Source organism: Lissotriton helveticus, chromosome 6, assembly GCF_964261635.1.
Source record: "Lissotriton helveticus chromosome 6, aLisHel1.1, whole genome shotgun sequence".
NCBI lineage: Eukaryota > Metazoa > Chordata > Amphibia > Caudata > Salamandridae > Lissotriton > Lissotriton helveticus.
This window is the reverse complement of record NC_136067.1, coordinates 774,247,004-774,265,040: the sequence shown is the minus strand read 5'-3', so window position 1 is coordinate 774,265,040 and position 18,037 is coordinate 774,247,004. Positions and strand designations below refer to the sequence as shown.

General features: G+C 48.9%; 1 protein-coding gene across 1 annotated transcript in view; it reads right to left on the bottom strand.

The window, feature by feature from the left end:
* The window catches only part of LOC144762964 (alpha-1-antiproteinase-like), a 91,674-nt gene extending 74,197 nt beyond the window's left edge, over positions 1–17,477 (bottom strand). The window contains exon 1 of the mRNA XM_078648277.1: positions 14,947–17,477. Within this exon, the coding sequence (XP_078504403.1) occupies positions 14,947–15,460 (514 nt within the window). The 5' untranslated portion in view covers positions 15,461–17,477. The remainder of the gene's footprint in view (positions 1–14,946) is intronic.
* Between the last annotated feature and the right edge of the window lie 560 nt (positions 17,478–18,037).

Here is an 18,037-nt window from a genome sequence, read left to right as displayed (position 1 = left end):
GTGGCCGTCAGGATCGAACTGCTTACGAAGCGTCAGCCATTCCGGTGGAGAATGTCTTCGTGGCACCTTCAGCAGGCTGGCTTCGTCCAACACTTGCGGAGTGCGATTGCACATTACTGGCGGGAAATTTTAGTGGAAGATGTAGACGCAGTAGTGGTCTGGGAGGCCATGAAGCCCACGATTAGAGGTATAGATATTGCGTGGTGTGCGGCGGCCCGTCGGGAGCGTAGAGGGGCCATCACTGCGGCGGCCACACAGGTGGAAACTCTGGAAGAACAGTACAGGGGAGGGGGTGATGACGTAGCATTGAAATTGCTCCTGCAGGCGCAGCGGTCGTATGCATCTCTGCTGATGGATGAGGCTCGGCAAGCGTGGCTGGCCACGCGCAGTAGAGTATATCAGTGGGGGGACAAGTCTTGTACCATGCTTCATAGGCTGTGCCAATACACTGTCCAGCCGCGCTCGCTGCCGGGTCTCACCGATGGGGAAGGAGTGGCGATCATGGACCCAGCGGTGCTGGCGGCGAACTTCGCCCAGTATTATATGGACCTCTATGCCCCGCGGGACCGCCTATCGGCGGACGCAATTGATAAATTTATTGGGGACCTTCCACCGAGGGCGGTTTCTGATGAGACCAAGGCAGCCTGGATCTCCCCCTGACAGCGGAGGAACTGGGAGAAGCGTTGGGACAGCTCAACGCAGGGAAAGCGCCGGGGCCAAGTGGGTTCCCGTGTGAATTTTATAAACATTTCCACCTTCAATTGGGTCCCCATTACCTGCGTGCACTGGAGGCGGCGCGATCGCGTGGCAGACTGCCAGCTGACTGGTGACATGCCGAAGTTGTAGTCTTCCAAAAACCCGGCAGGCCCCCGGACAGACGGGACTCCTATCGCCCGATATCCTTGCTCAACATTGAGGCTAAGCTGCTGGCTAAGGCCTTGGCGAACCGCCTTCTCCCATATGTGACTGACTTGGTCCATCCGGACCAGGCCGGTTTCATGCCACATAGGGCGACGCGGCACAATATCAGGCGGGCACAGGCGGCGATTGATGCGGTGAGGGACACGGGGAGAGGGCAGCACTGCTACTGGCGGATATTGACAGAGCCTTTGACTCAGTCAGCTGGACATACCTGTTCGCTCTCCTGCCTCGCCTCAACTTGGGCCCGGTGTTTATTTCCTACATCAAACTACTATACACGGACATCACGGCATCTGTCCGCGTCTCCGTTGCGGTATCCGAGAAATTCCCCATTGGCAGGGGGACCCGGCAGGGGTGCCCACTCTCCCCATATTTATTCGCGCTCGCTATGGAGCCCCTGGGTGCGTATCGACGCACAGATGCGGGGCTTTGAATGGGGCGGTACACTCACTGATAGAATTGCACTGTATGCAGACGATGTCCTCTTCTTCCTTACAAATTTAGACAGATCGGGCCCTCGAGTCTTGGAGATTATGCGTGTCTTCGGGGAGGTTTCGGGCCTCTATCTCAACCCACGTAAATCCACCTTGTGGGTGTTGGGTGGCGGAAGTGTGGCTGACTCCTGGGCGTCGGAGTTACAGATGGCTGTAGGGGGCTTGAAATATCTGGGAGTGTTCCTCTCCGACTCCGCGGCTGTTGCTTGGGAACGTAACGTGGTCCCGGTGTGGGAGAGGGCCCAGACGGATGTTAAGACATGGTCCCGGATGCCCCTCACTATCTTCGGTCGCTCCGCCATTTTCAAAATGGTCGCGCTTCCGCGCCTTCTATACCAACTGCAGAACCATCCACATCTTATCGCTCCTCAGTGGTTTCGGCAGGTTAATTCGGTCTTGGGCCGCTTTCTGTGGGCAGGGGGTGCTGCCAGGGTGGCACTGCGGACTTGCTTCCTGTCCACATATTGTGGTGGCTTAGCCACGTCGGACCTCCTGTCTTATTATCAGGCCTCTCACCTGCTTATACTCAATGAATGGTGGTATGGGGACAGGGGAGACCCGGCATATGCCCTGGAGCGCTCATTGATGGGCGACAGCACTCTGCACACGATTTTGTACTCGGCCAAACTACGAAGAAGGCTTCCGAGTGTCTCGCGTGTGGTGTTTGCTATTTGGCGACAGGCGCTGCGTCGCATGGGCTGGTGGGGTAGGCTTACGGCGGAGACTCCGCTGTGGCAGAATGGACGGCTTCCCGGGTTGGCCTCTTTGACCGGGTTCGGTGGATGGGATGCCATCGGAATCTCGTCGCTAGGACATGTACTGTCTGGGGTCACCCTGAAGTCGTTCCAAGGAGCTCCAGACCGAGTTCCATATGCCCACGACCCAATTCTATCGCTATCTTCAATTTCGCCATGCGCTGGCACCTAATATTGCTGGCTTGGAGTCGCTGCCGGAATTCAGCCCAGTGGAGGCGAAAATCTTTATGGGGGACCTCGGCGATAAGAAGGTATCCCGCATCTATCAAACCCTAGTCACTCACTGTTCCTCCTCCCTACTTCCCCTTAAAGACGCCTGGGAGAAAGACATTGGACCCTTGGACGAAGATGATTGGAGGCAGGCTCTGGAGTCCCCGCGAGGGACAGCCATTGCGATGCGACTCCGTTTCATCCAATTCAAATACCTACACAGAGCCTACTACACCCGGGAGCGATTGTGGAAGGCGGGTCTGATTGTATCCCCAGAGTGCCTGCGCTGTGGAGTTGAAAGGGGTACGTTGTTGCATACAGTGTGGTCCTGTGCTTGCCTTACCAGATATTGGAATGGTGTCTGGACTTGTTTGTCTGAGGTGTTGGGATGGGATCTGCCCCGCACCCCTCGATTAGGGATTCTTCATGTACTGGAGGGTGTAGGGGGGAATATCTATAAGCGACATCTCCTGCTGCTGGGACTGGTGGTGGCCAAGAGGGACCTGGCACGGGCATGGAAGGGAGTGCGAGCCCCCCCACTGTGTGCATGGAAGGCTGGCTTAGACTACTTTATGGGGCTGGAGCGCCCAGTGTTCGAGGCCAGAGGATGCCCCCGTAAGCATTATAAGATCTGGAAGAGGTGGGCGGAGTATAGGAGACTGCTCCTGGACCCTCCGATAGAACTGGAGGATGAACGGCAGGAGGCGAGTGCCCCACAGACCTAGGGAGATACACGGTACCGGACACGTTAAGACCAGGTGATGAAGGTTTCATATAATCACGTGCAAAGGGTTAGGGAGGGATAAGAGGTGGGTAGTTGGGTTGTTGGGGATGGGGGCGGAGGGTAGGGGGGGGGGGGGTTGCTTGACCCGTATCATGGTTTGAGATTTGTGATGATGCAAAAACATGTCTTGATATTTGGTGGCACTCTCCTGCCTGTGGAGAGCCACGTGTATGCTTCTCTCTGACCAGTCAATAAAAATTTTGTTGTGAAAAAAAAACCTGAAAAAGAAGGCAACCAAGAGGGGAAAACAGTAGAGAAGTGTAAGGGTAGAAATGGAATACAGCCATAACAAGGGGGTAGCATATACTGAGTGTTAGTGTGCTGGGGTAGGAAGCAGTCATAGCAATAATGTGAGTTTACCAATAGAGTATGTAGTGGCACAGGAAAGTAATATTTATTTCCTTTGTAGCAATGCTGTTGTGGCTTTATACTGGCACTTCCTCTGTAACTTGCAGGGTTGTACAGGAAATTGAGGCAAATATATTAGTGCATTAATAGAGTACATGGGGAAGAAAGTCATGTAGTAAATTTGTTTCCTTCTAGAGGATCCACAACTTGAAGGCTCTGGACTTACGGAGTTGTAAAAGAGAAACATTGCAGCAAAAGTCAGAGTATGAAATAGAACTCTTATTACAGGTTTGTAGTAGCACAATCTGGTTCGCAGTGGCGGTCCTCATATCGTTAAAAAAAAATGTCCCTACATGTTCAGGGGCGTATCTTCCATTGCTGCAGCGGGTGCAGTGGTACTGGGTCCCAGAATCAAGACAGGACCACCGAACCCTGATTAATGCAGTAATTTAGAAGTCAAAAAACAGCAAGAGACCTCCTTTCCTGGAGGTTTGGGTGGATGGCAGTAGGATGGAGTGGGGTAGATTGGAGTGGGTAGATTGGAGTGGCTAGAGTGGATTGGGGTAGAGTGCAGCAGGCTATAGTGGGGTACACTGGAGTGGGATACCTTGGGATAAAATGGATTGGGTAGATTGGGATAGAGTAAAGTTGGGTAGATTGGGGTGGAGTAGGGTAAAGTGGGTAAAGTTGTGAAGAGAGGCATAGAGTGAGGTGGGATTGAATGGGGTAGAGTAGATTGGGGTAGAGTAGAGTGGGGCAGACTGTGGTAAAGTGTGGTACACTGGAGTAGAGTAAAGTGAGGTAGATTGAGATGGAGTGGAGTAGAATGGGGAGAGGAAGGTTGTGTGGGGTGGGGTTGATTGAGGTAGAGTGGGATAGATTTTGGGAGGTGGGCAGACTGGTGTTGATTTGAGTGGTGTAGAGTACAGTGGGGTAGATTGAGATGGAATGGAGTGGAGTAGAACGGGGGAGAGAAAGGTTGTGTGGGGTAGAGTGGGATAGTGTGGGGTAGATTGAAGAGGTGGACAGACTGGTGTTGATTGGAGTGGGGTAGAGTACAATGGGGTAGAGTGGGGTGGAATGGGGTAGAGTGGACTGGGAGTGTGGTAGAATGGAGTAGATAAGACTGGGGTCGATTGGGGTGAATTGGGGTGGGTAGATTGGAGTAGAGTGGGTAGATTGGAGTGGGATACAGGGGGTAGATTGGGATGGAGTAGTTTGGACTGGCGTAGATTGGAGTGAAGTAGATTAGGGTACAGTGGAGTGGGGTAGATTGTGGTAGGGTAGATGGGGCAGAGTGTGGGAGACTGAAGTAGGGTAGTTTGCGGTTACGTAGATTTGGGCAGAGTGGAGTGGGGTAGATTAGTGTAGATTGTTGAGTGGAGTGGGATAGATTGCGAGAGAGTAGAGTGGAGTTGGGAATATTGGGTTGGGTAGACTTGGGTAGAGAAGGGGTAGATTTATGTAGATTAGGGTGGGGTAGAGGGGAGAGGAGGGGTAGGGAAGGATAGGAGAGGGGTGGGGAATGATAGGAGTGGGGTAGATTGTAGTGGAGTGGGGTAGAATGAGGTGGGAAGAGGGGATTGAGTGGTGTAGATTGGGGTAGAGTGGGGTCGACTGGGGTAGAGTAGAAGGGGTAGAGTAGAGTGGGGTAGATAGGGTGGAGTGGGGCAGATTGTAGTGGAGTAGAAAGGATTGAGGTGGAGTAGATTGGGGTACAGTAGGGTAGAGTGCAGTGGGGTAGACTGGAGGGGTAGAGTATAGTGAGGTAGATTGTAGTGGGGTGGAGTGGAGTGGGGTATACTGGAGTGGGTAGATTGAGTGGGTAGACTGGACTAAATTATAGTGGAGAGGGGTAGATTAGGCTACACTGGGTGGGGTCAATTGGGGGTAGAGTGGGGTGGATTGAGGTGAGGCAGATTGGGATAAATAGGGGTATATTGTGGTGAAGTGGGGTAGATGAGAGAGGGTAAATTGGGGTAGAACAGGTTGGGGTAGATTGTAGAGGAGTGGGGTAGATTGGTGTAGAGTTGAGTGGAGTAGATTGTGGTGCAATGTCATGGGTTAGAGTGGAGGGGATAGATTGGTTAGAGTGGGATAGATTGGACTTGAGTGGGGTAGTTTGAGGTATAGCGGGGTAAATTGGAGTGGGGTAGATCAGGCTAGATTGTAGTGGAGTAGATATGGTCGGCTCATAGGGAACGGTGGCGTGGATAAGGGAAGAAAAAAAAAAAAAAAAGAAGAGAAGAAAACGTACCTGCTGGTAGCCGTCGCCACCTCTCCTCTGACACAGGAACCAAGTAACACCCAGGCTCCCAGACTTCCCTGACCAATCACAATTCTGCTTTACAGCAGTGGTGTGATTGATCCCGAGGTTCAGCGCTCAGAGAAAGACTGGGAGGTTGGGCATTTTCTCCACCCAAGCTGTGGAATACAGCCTGTGGAGAACATGCAAAGTGTGCATGACGGTTTGGCCGGCCTGAGACGGCCAGCCAAACCGTCATTCGCACTAAGATGCAGCCACTACTCCTCTTTACGCGACGTCACACAAGCCGGCCACCGTCCTAACTTAACCTGGGTGCAGTGCAACTGCAACACTAATGATAACGTTTCGTTTTTATCATTTTATTTTTCTTTTGCACTGCTTTAAAGCAGTGGGGTGACACTCTACCTTAGCGGAGGAGGCGCTGCTGGGTTAGAGTGGAGTGAAGCAGGGTAGGGTCAACTGGGGTAGAATGTAGTGGGTTAGATTTAGGTGGGGTAGATTAGGGGAGAATGGGGTGGAGTAGATTGGGGTACACTGGGGAAGAGTGGGGTAGATTAGAGTGGGTTAGACTGGAGTAGGAAAGGGTGGGGTAGGGAATACTAGAGTAGACTGGGGTAGATTGGAGTTGGGTAAATTGGGGTAGAGTGGGGTACATTTTAGCGGAGTAGATTGTAGTGGAGTTGGGTGGAGTGGGGTAGATCAGGATACAGTAGGGTAGGTTGGTGTAGAGTGGGGTAAATTGTAGTGGTGTAGGGTGGGTTAGATAGTAGTGGAGGGGGTAGATGAGGGTATATCAGGATGGATTGGGGTAGGGTAGAGTGGGGTGGAGCAGACTGGTGTAGAGTGGGGTGAACTGGAGTAGAGTGGAGTAAGAGTAGTAGTGGGTAGATGAGTGTGGGGTAGACTGGAGTAGATTGGTATACAATGTAGTGTGTTAGGGTAGAGTGGAGTGAGGTAGAGTGGGGTCGATTGGGGTAGATTGGGGTGGGGTAGCTTGGGGTGGAGTAGGCTGGGGTACAGTGGAATGGAGAAGACTGGGTAGAGGGGAGCATGGTAGATTGGGGTACAGTGAGTTAGGGTACATTCAAGTTGAGGGGTAGACTGGAATGGAGTTGACTGGGATACAGTGGGGTAAATTTGAATGGGTGTAGTAGCCGAATTCTCTGGTCAAGCTAGCAGCCTACCCTAAATACTACACACCCGGCCACCACGTAACATCATCCCTTCCCTGTCCCTATCTACAACAGTACCTGGGGTACTTACCTGGGAATGGGGAACCCACTGTACATACACTTTTATACTACTACCATACAACTAAGTCCTAAAGAAACTACGGAATTCCAACCTATGTCCTATTATCTTACCTGCACAACCCCAAAGCACTCTGGCTTGGGTTGACCTACCCCCTCTCTCATTGGTGGGCAGCTTATTTATGATATCCTCACTTGTGACCCCACGACAATCCGGACTGAGTCACTCTACCTTCTTGCCTTTCGGAAGGCAGCTCTCCACACTCCCTAGCCCCACGGTCCCTACCGGAGTTATTCTACCTCCATGCTTCTCGGAAGGCAGTTCTCTCTATATCTCCATTGGTAGCCCCGCGGCTCCTGCCCGAACTACTCTACCTTCACGCCTTTTGGAAGGCAGCTCATTGGTCCTAATAATACCTCGTGCTCTCTCTCTCTCTCTCGGGGAATTTTCTGAGTATCTGATATCTACTAGAAGTATCTATCTTGTATGATTTATTATAGCTAATCACCACATTTGGACATTGAAGTCTAACTCGGTTAACTCCCCCTCCCGTCGACAGCTACCTTGGTGGAAGGGAACGTACCCATCCTTCCATTCATCAGCATCTGGATCGAAGAAAGGTTAACTTTATTATGACAACAATACACAAATATATTCTTTTAACCGCATGCGTGCAGGCGGAATTCCGCCCGTACGCTGGGTTTCTCGTAATCGCACTTTACGTGACGAGCTGGGCTCGTCATGAGCGTGCGAGGAGGCTACGCCATGACGAGCCCAGCTCGTCATGAGCGTCGAAGGGGTTAAGAACTGGGGTCCCTTTATTAAACAGTAAAAATAAACATTGCATTCATACTAGCACCCAATAATTCTAAGAATAGCCTGAAAAGGAAAGAAAGAATTAGCATATATCTGCGCACTATAATAGCAGGACAGACTTCACCTTATAATTACGTGGTCCGACTGGCTGACGTCTGGGTCCCTCTCTCATTCGTGCCTTGGCTCATCTCAGACTCTGCTCTGCACTCACGGATACACATCTGCACCGCTATGCACCTCCACCTCCGTCACCCCTTCAAAGCACTGGAACCCTTCTCTGGTCTTCGCCTCTATCTCTCAGCTTTGCACCGTCCAATCTGCACTGACTTCTCTTCTCCTCTTTCTCCCGTGGACTGTCTTCACTTTCAAGCTTCACTCCGCTGATATAAGTTCCACTATTCTGAGAACCAACCGTCGACTAACTTCTTCATTCTATGTATGCCGATATTGGCCACAAACTAGCTCCAACTACTCTAACAGACCGATTGATATAACTCCGGTCTCTCCAAAGGATCATCAGTGTGGCTAAGAATCATCTGTCTCGCCTCTCTTTCAAGAATCGTCTGCCCCCTCTACCTTGCTTCATTTCGATAATATAGAGAGCCCTTCGTTCGTGGAAATTTCCAGACAGTAACCTGCCGCCCACCAGACTTCTGTACCAGGCCCAGAGCTCTCAACGCTCCCACAGCGGCCACCTGTTGCGTCTTGAACTCGAGCCCCATCTACATTCTTCCGATAAGGGCCAGCTCTGACCGGTTCCTCTCCAGCGAACAACAGCTCATAACTATCACTCTTGACCTACAAACGCCTCAGACAACCGAGACGAAAAGGAAAATGGAGTCTCTCTCGTTTGGGCCTTGCAGGCCTGAAAAAGATGAAAGAGACGTACAGCTCTGTCAAAGCGCATAGGCAAGCCCTACCAATAGATAATATTGAATCAAGAATAAAGCTTCTATCTTCTAATGTAAGTTTTCAGGACCAAATTTAATGAAAGGGGCACTGAATCATGTTAAAGTCGATAGGCAAACCCTAAGAATAGACTACAAATAGGGATCTATCCACTATACTAAGATGGTAGTAGACCACAGTCACCATCACTCAAGAAACAGGGCAAAATATCCGGTCACCACAATGGGGTAGATTGGTGTAGGGTGGGGTATATTAGTCTAGATTGCAGTGTAGTGGAGTAGATTGGACTGTGGTCTCTTGGGTAGAGGGAGGTGGATTTGGGTGGGGTAAATTGGGTAGAGCAGGGTAGATTGTAGTGAAGTAATTAGAGTGGATAGATTGGTGTGGCATTGAGTGGGGTAGAATCGAATAGATATGGTTGGGGTAGATTGCAGACAAGTAGAATGCAGTGGGTTACATTGAAGTAGGGTAGAGAGGGGTAGCTTAGAGTGGGGTAGAGTAGATTGGAGTGGTGTGGGTTAGATTGGAGTGAGGTTGAGTGTAGTGAGTTAGAGTGAGGTAGAGTGGGGTATATTGGGGTGGAGTAGATTGGGGTAGGGCAGATTGGTTCAGAGTGAAGTGAGGTACTGTGAGGTATGCTCATGTAGATTGGAGCGTGGTAGATTGTAGTGGAGTGAAGTGGGGTGAATCAAAGTGGGGTAGAAAGGGGTGGATGGGGTATATTGTAGTGGAGTGGAGGAGATTGGAGTGGGGTAGACTGTGGTAGAGTGGAAGGGGTGGACTGGGGTAGAGTGTATTAGGATGGAGTGAGGGTAGAGTGGAATAGATTGGAGTGGGGTAGATTGGAGTGAGGTAAATTAGGTTCAATCGGAGTCGTGAGATTTGAAAGGGGTAAAGTGGAGTGGAGTAGATTATAGTGTGGTAGATTGGAATGGGGTAGACTGAGTGGGGGTAGAGTGAGGAAGAGAAGAGTGGGGTAGGTCGATTAGGGCACATTGGGGTAGAGTGAAGTGGGTTAGAGTGGTGTACTGGGGTGTATTGGAGTTGGGTACATTGGGGTAGACTGTAGTGGAGTGGGTAGACTAGAGTGGGGTAGAGTAAGAGTGGAGTGGTGTTGATTGAAGTGGGGTGGAGTGGGCTGGCTTGAGTAGAGTGGGGTGTGAGATTGGGGTAGAGTGGAGTGATTGGGGTGGAGTGGGGTACATTGGGGCCAACTGGAGTGGGGTGAATTGGGGTAGACTGTAGTGGGGTAAAGTGGACTGGAGTTGGATAGATTGGGGCAGATTGTAGTGGGATCGATTAGATTTGGGTAGATTGGATTGGGGTGGAGTTAAGTGGGATAGATTAAGATTGAGTGGCGTAGAGTGGGATGCACTGGTTTGGAATGGAGTAGGGGTAGATTAGGATAGAGTGAGTGGGGTAGATTGGGGTAGCGTGGGGTGTATTGGGTAGAGTGGAGTAGGGACGATTGAGGTTGACTGTAGTGGAGTGGAGAGGGTGGGTTGGAGTGGGGTAAAGTTGAGTGAGGCACATTAAGGTCTAGTTGAGTGGAGTACAGTGTAGTGGGTTAGACTGGTGTAGAGTGGAGTGGGTTAGAGTGATGTAGATTGGTGTACATTGGGGAGGAGTAGATTGTGAGAGTGCAGTGGGATAGATTGGCGTGGGGTACAGTTGAATAGAGTGGGGTGGAATAAAGCGGGGTAGATTGGGGTGGGCTAGAGTGGTAGATGAGGTGCAGTCAATTGGAGTGGAGTAGATTGTAGTGGGGTAGATTGGGGTAAATTGGTGCAGAGTGTAATAGTAGTGTCATTGGGGTAGACTGGGGTACACTATAGTGAGAGGTGTAGATTGGCATGAGGTATATTGGGTTAGGCTGAAGGGGGATAGATTGGAGGTAGACTGTAGTTGGTTGTAGCGGAGTGAAAGAAAATTGCAGAGGAGTACATTACAAAGGAGCAGTGAACATGTAAATGGGCTGCAGTCTTGATAACAGTTTTAACTGCAGGAAAAATGACCGGACCAGAGAGCTGCAGCTGGCCCTACTAATAGGGTGCCGTCCAGCAACCCTGTCATTTTTCAGCCAGGGCAACAGTCTCCATGTCAGGATTAGTAATGGGAACAGTGAAAGTACACAAGTGAAAACAGCACTGGACAAGCTTAAAGTCCCTTTTAGAGACTTTCTTTTAAGGTTCGTTTTTTTTTAATACAGTAAGTTGTTGCCAAGCAACAGCGCATGCACGCTTCCTGCAGGCTCGACCTAATGAAAGTGGAAGTTGTCCAGAAGGAGATTTGAAAAGGGCAGGACTATGCCTCCTCTTGTCAACTAGAAAGGTGGTCTCTGGGATCTAAGAATGCACTGAATTTACAAGGTGAGGGGTCGTTAACACTGGGAAGGACAACTCTCTCGCTCTGTCAGTGCAGTAATCTACCAGTGTGTCACTCTTCAAAGGTGAGATGCCACTCTGAGAAGGGGCTAAGGCACGACTAGAGTTCACCTGCCTACTGCTTGCACTCCTTTGGGAGTGTGAGAAGGGTTTGGGGCAATAACCCAGGGCTTTAAGTGGGCCGGGTCTCACCGGTGCTGAGCAACAGCAGTTTTTAGGTCTCGCTGAGCCAGCGCATACGCTGATCCGAGACATTTAGTATCTGGGTTTTCAAAGTGCTGCCGCAGCATGCTTTTGGTGGCCTAGTGGTTGCGTTCACGCGCGCAGCGGCCATCTGCCTCCCTTCTAGCGCTTCCCGGCTGACCAAGCTTAGCCGTGTATGATTCCCAATGAAGTTCCCGCAGGTGCACATCACCGTCCTATCTCCTCAATTATAATATACGTTTTTCTGTTGGGATGTCATGAATTGATGGGTCTTTCATGGTTTATGATTTCTACATATTACCGAAAGACATACAATGTTTAATTATTTATGCAACTTCAGTGATTGTTTTTGAGTAATTACTTGGTGATCTTTGCTAATTGAGTTCTCAATAGCAATCTTGAGCGTTACCTGCTTTTGGGAATTGTCATATTGCACTCAGGCTTTCCATCTATTACTGTTAATTACATCCTGACCCTACTCGCCACTAAAGAGTCTCTCACTCTCACAGACATTATCTCACAGACATTATATCACAGACACTCTCTCACAGACATTATCTCACAGACACTGACACTCTCTTACAGACATTATCTCACAGACACTGACACTCTCTCACAGACATTATCTCACAGACACTCTCTCACAGACTCTCGCAGACACTCTCTCACTCTCTCGCAGACGCTCCCTCACAGACACTCTCTCGCACGGACACTCCCTCTCCCACTCTCTCTCTTACTGAGTGACTCATTCTCTCTCTCTCACCGACAGACCCTCTTTCACTGACAGACCCTCGCTTAAAGACTGACCCTCTTCACTGACAGACCCTCGCTTAAAGACTGACCCTCGCTTAAAGACTGACTCTCTCACTGACTCTCTCACTGACTGACTGACTCTCTCACTGACTGACTGACTCTCTCACTGACTGACTGACTCTCTCACTGACTGACTGACTCTCTCACTGACTGACTGACTCTCTCACTGACTGACTGACTCTCTCACTGACTGACTGACTGACCTTCACCCTCCTGTTATTTATGCCCCCCATAACAAAAAAAACCCACAACAAACAACCATTGGGACAGGCAGATACAAGTTGCCTGCATTGAAAGGACAAAAAAAAAACTCAAGACATTATTTTTAATACTTTTTTAATATGGTCATTTAGTTGTACATAATGCTTTTTTGGTCATATCTAAGGTAATACAAATGCTTCTGACACTTATTTATTATAACTTTTCAGCATGATGCAAACTTCTGTACAGCACAGCACAGCACAGCTTAAAGGCATAGGTAAAGTCAATATCTCTGGCTAAACACTTCTAAGTTCCCAAAGGCAATACCTATTGGCTATGCCAATGCTTGTTTAAAGGGGCCTTGAAACGGGTCTCTATCGGGCTCTGTTTTGTGCCCTGGCACAGACGGTCCGATTTTTTAGGGACTGCAGTGACAGCAGGTACATCATTTGCGCTGCTCACACTGCTCACTTCTCGCTAGTGGAGAAGTCACGGCATGAGGTCATGCCAGGTGAGGGTTGTAGGGGAAGGGAAATCCTTAAGAGTAATTTTGTCTCTGGATTTCCCTTCTATTTTTTAAACTCAGGAGCAGCAACATTGTTGTGGTGTCACCAAGGCTATAAGTGGAAGCTTTTTCAATATTGTATGTAACAAGCCATAGTTGCTGCTTATTTATCTTCTGCAACTAACAACCATTGACCAAGCCAATAGTCCTGCCTGGTTGTAGGTATGATGTTACTTGTAATATCATATATCTGGATGCAATGACAGAAACAGCAAAAAACTAGTTGGGCGGCACACTACGCTAAGCCCAGATTTTTGGCTATGTGTTTTTAAGTCACGCCCTTAATTACATTCGCCACGCCCCTTTGAGACCACCTCCCCCAGTTTTTCATCCCACTTAAAGTCCTGCAGAAACCCTTGGTAGAAGTGTTGGCTTCCTTCAGCCAGCAGAAGTAGGTGAACTCTAGGCCTTTTAGAGGTTCTTCGTTCCTGCTCAGATTGCCAACCTTGCCTGCTCGTCACGTCCCTCCACTCGAGGGGATACACTTGTACAGTAGCACGCAGCATCCCTTTCTTTAAAAAGGTGCATCGCTACTGCTCATGTCACCAACTCCCATGCTACATTTCACATCATCTCCACCTTGTGCATGTTGCCCTGTTGATTTCTGGCCCTTTTCTGATTACATGGGCACACTACACTCAGATGTCCCTACGACTAGGTCGGTGCTGTGTCATGGTCTATATATTTCAGTCCTAAATAGTATTTGCTGCACGTCTAACTATCATTCGCACCTCCCCCTGCATCGCACACCGGTTGAGGCTGCCTCTGGAGGGCACAATAAGCACCTCTCTGGTCATCAAAATTCACCCCACAGCAAATCACAACGAATACAAGGCTTGGCCAATTGAACGCTCCCCAATAGTGCAGCGAGCTAACCTTCCGAAAATAGCCACAATGGCATACGAATAGCTCTATAAATACAATATCTGAATACTATTTGAAAACCTTGGCTACTGGTGCTAGAAATCTAAAAAATATAAAAGGGAGTGAAAAGTGCCTGCTGGTGTAATGTTAACCATCAGAGATCACCTGGATGGCAGCCAATGGGCGCAGCGAGTTCAAAGATACCGCTGAATGAGTAGGGATTACATAGAAACTACTGCCTACGCCTTCAATCTCCCTGGACTTCAGCACAAGGGTGCAGCTGTCTCCCAGGCACTGACTGACGAGGCTGCGGGTTTCTCTAGATAAAAGTTCACACCCAGACTTAGTATGAAGAACATTTTTGTTAAGAAAACTACACGTCAGAGAATCTTGGAGCTATTTACACTACTAAAAGAAATGTAGTTCAGCAGTACGTGAAGGACACAGCGCCCTTTGCAAACAATGGTTTTTTTTTCTGCCAAGCAATGCAAATACCATCTTTTGTACAGCTTTGTGGAGGTGATAGGACTAGGTAAATACCGAGCTTTTATAGATGTGAAACGCAAGAAAGGCACGGCAATTCAAGGACGCTGCATAAAATGCAGTCTAACATACAGCAGCACTGTTATTAATATTAAAAAGTTCTTATAGAGCGCACAGCTACCCACAACGGGCTTCCCGGCGCTTACAGAACAAGCAACTAACTATTGCTACACTAGTTTGTATAAAAAGTGGCAGACAGAAATCAGCCATTATAAAGTCATTTGCACACAGCCATCCTCACACAGTTACAGGTGATTTACTTTTTATTGTCTTAGTACAAAATGGGAATGCATAACAAGTAATCTAAAAAAATTAATCCGATTACTTTTGAGCATGAAAGTCAAAGAGGACAGGTAGACACTTTCAGATAAGTTTTCCAAATATACTGCTCGTGAAAAAGTATGCTTTCAAATGTTTAAGTACTTTTCCCAAATCCCGCAAAGCCGGCAAACATGAAGGAAAAAAAGAAATAATCAATAATAATAACCAAGCACGCCTGTCTTTAAATAATAACCAACCTGAAAACGGATGGCTTCTTTGTTATGCAATGAGCATAAATCTACTTTGCAAAAGTGACATTAAGCTCGTGCGGTTTCATTCGCGCATAAGACATCTTACCTCTGAAGTAAATGTAGTTGATGAGAACCAGCACAGTCCTTGTGTCCAGGCTGCTGAGCAAATCGACAATTTTGCCCTTCGTCTGCTCCTCGACGTAACCATTGATCTGCTTCTTGGCCTTCTCCTCATTTTGGAAATCGGTGGAGAAGGCTTGGGACTGGTAGTTCTGCTTCAGCTCGTCCAGGAAGGGGCGCAGCAGCTCGACGCCCTCGCGGATGAAGAGGGCGTTGCCGGTGTGCAGCTGCAGCTGGCTGCCGGGGTCGTTGAGCACCTGCAGCAGGTGGTGGAAGCCGGCGTGCACCTCCTCCAAGGGTAGCTCGCCGGGAGGGAACCCCAAGCACTCCACCATCTGAGAGAGGGTGCCGGCGCGGGCCCCCACCGACAGCATGGCCAAGGCGGTGGAGATGCTGACGGGAGAGAAGAATATGTTCTTGGACTGCGCCGCGGCGGCGACATGCTTGTAGAAGGTGAACGCAAACTGCGCGTTGGCGGGCGCCACTTTCTGAGAGGCCATGGTGAGGCGCTGCGTCCTTACTCCGGGGAGGCTTCGGCTGCTGTAGTACCGTACACCGGCGCCTCCCGAGGATATGCTTCTGTGGAGTGACTGAGGTGAGGGGTTGGGTTACTTGACTCACTGACTGAAAGCAGGAAGAGGGTTGGAATACTGATGCCTCTGGCCTGCGAATGAAAACGCGCTGGCCATCTTTGAATGGTGAATTAAAAGCAACAGTATTCGTGTCCTAAGAGTGTAACTGGTGTGCTTAAGAAAAAAGTGAAAAACAGTTCCCTTGCAACGTACTGTACAAGACTGCTTGGCTTTTTCATTTAAAACATAAGTTGCGTTTTTTGTTTAAATAAAACAACGTGCATTTTATAACTGAAACTAAGCCTGTACAGATGTTTCACGTTGCTCTAATGATGAAATAAAAAGTAAAGCTAGCCAAAAGAGTACCTTCTCTGAATCCCTCTCCTGTGGTTTGTGGTGATGCCATTAACAAAATTACTTTTGAGACAATGCTTTCAGTACAACGTGAATCACCGTGGTTACAAAATACATATTTGTGTGTCTGTCATTTTAAAGCATTCAATCCATTATTTTCTTTGTAACAATAACATTCCTAGGTTAATGTTGCCCATCTCTGTGCTACTCACTTTATTAACACTGGAAGGTTGAAAGGCTAATTTAATCTTCCAGGGCTTAAACCTAGGTTCTTCAGTCAGGTTGCAGACAAATCCATATGACCCAGGGAGTTCAGCAAATTATGGTGGGCCCTGTAGTGACCTGCTGGTCACGGCACAGTGTCTCTACAAGAATGTGCTTCCACCAGTCACTCCTTGAGGGCTGGTTTCCACGCACACCCTACACCCACCCAGAGGTGTCACTGGTCCGGTGACCATTCTAATAAAAGGGGCTGGGCGCACGTGCCCTGGGCCAGTTCCAGACATAACCAACTACGTGTCTGCGTCCATATATGGCTGCATGAGGGCCTAGGGCCCTAACCATTACAGGGGCCGGTTCATATTGGGCAGTTCCATTGCTATACAAGATTAGCAGGCCCCTCAGGGTACCTCTCCTCACAAGCACGATGGTTGATGGAAAGGACCCTGAAATGTAGAAACACGCCCTGTCTCAAGGACAATGAGAGAATCATGTAATACGTTTTTGTAGTGCCTGCCAACTAGTGCTCGGCGCCCAGGTTTGCCATCCCTTGAATCCCAAAAGCAGTGATTAGGTCCTAATAAAAATAGGAGAAGGAAAAATTAGCAGAGGCAATGTGCATCAATGTCAATGCATTTAGTGTCTATCACCTCTCCTGGTGGGACCTGTGGCCAGAGTGGTGTTTCAGTGGATAAGGTCCTGCTGGTAAGGATCCAGCAGAGACTGTTGGGGATTCACCATTGCTTGCCTGCTCCATGGGTCGGTGTTGTTTGGGTCTTACTACCTATATGTCTCCTGGTACATTCTTGATGCTTTTGAACATGGATATATTTCTGGTTACTCTTTCACCTTGCTGTGCGGTGGTGCACTTGCATTCTGTGATTGTCCTGGCCGCCCATTCATAGGCTTGTCCTGGCAGCGCATTCATAGGGAGTCCTCTACTTACCCCTGCGAAATAAGTCAGCAAACCCAACTGCAAAATGGGGCATGCTCTCCCTATGACACTCATCCAAGTGTTTGCACTCCTACTTCTTTAGCACTCTTTTGTGCTGGTTGTTTGTCACTCTTCCTCAGAGGGGTTGGTACCTTTTAAGGGCAAAGCCATATAGCGCAGAGAGTGGGGCTCAGCAAATGGTACAGTGGGTGGTTTTGAGGTACATGCACAGAAATGCGTGGACGGACCACTCAAGGGTTTCTAGTTGCTCAAGTCTGACTCAATTTATATTTAAACACTTGACAGAGCTATTGCCTTTGTGCTGTCATGGAGTGATTTTTCATGTCTTATGATCAAAATGTTAAGGTATTCAACAAAGTCACACCAGCATGACATGGGGGTCCATTGTTGAGCTTCACTTTCTTGTAGCAATCTGTCGTTGGCCCATATTCTCTCGAGGTTTGGGGCAACTTTTTCAATTTTTATTTTTGTTGAAATCTTTTTATTAAGGTTTCACAGGTTAAAGCCCCTACATCAATCATGTATCCGAATTGTCACACATTGAAGAGTTACATAAAATTCACAATTGAAAGTTATCTGTAACGTGTAAATGCTATCCCGTCCAGCAAAATTGTACCCCATGTTCCTCGGGATTGCAGGCTAGGAAACTAATGGTATCGTGATATGACTTCTTACGATTCGTCCCTAAAGCTGCGTGCTGGCGGGGGTTGGTGTGAATGTGGTCCCCGTGTGTGTTTATGCAAACCTTTACTAAAGTGGCAGTTGTGGGAAATGAAGTGTGCGTCGGTGTCCAAACTACCGATTGAAAACGAAGTGTGGATCTGTGGGGATAAACTCTTCCTAGATCTATGGGCAGTGGGAGAGCGCACGGCGGGCTGGCTGGGGCCAATGGACATGGCGGGCTGAGGGTGGCGGGGTCTGTGGCCTAGGGGGTTGGGACCTCGATGGTTTCCGGGACAGAGGGGGGCATTCCGCCA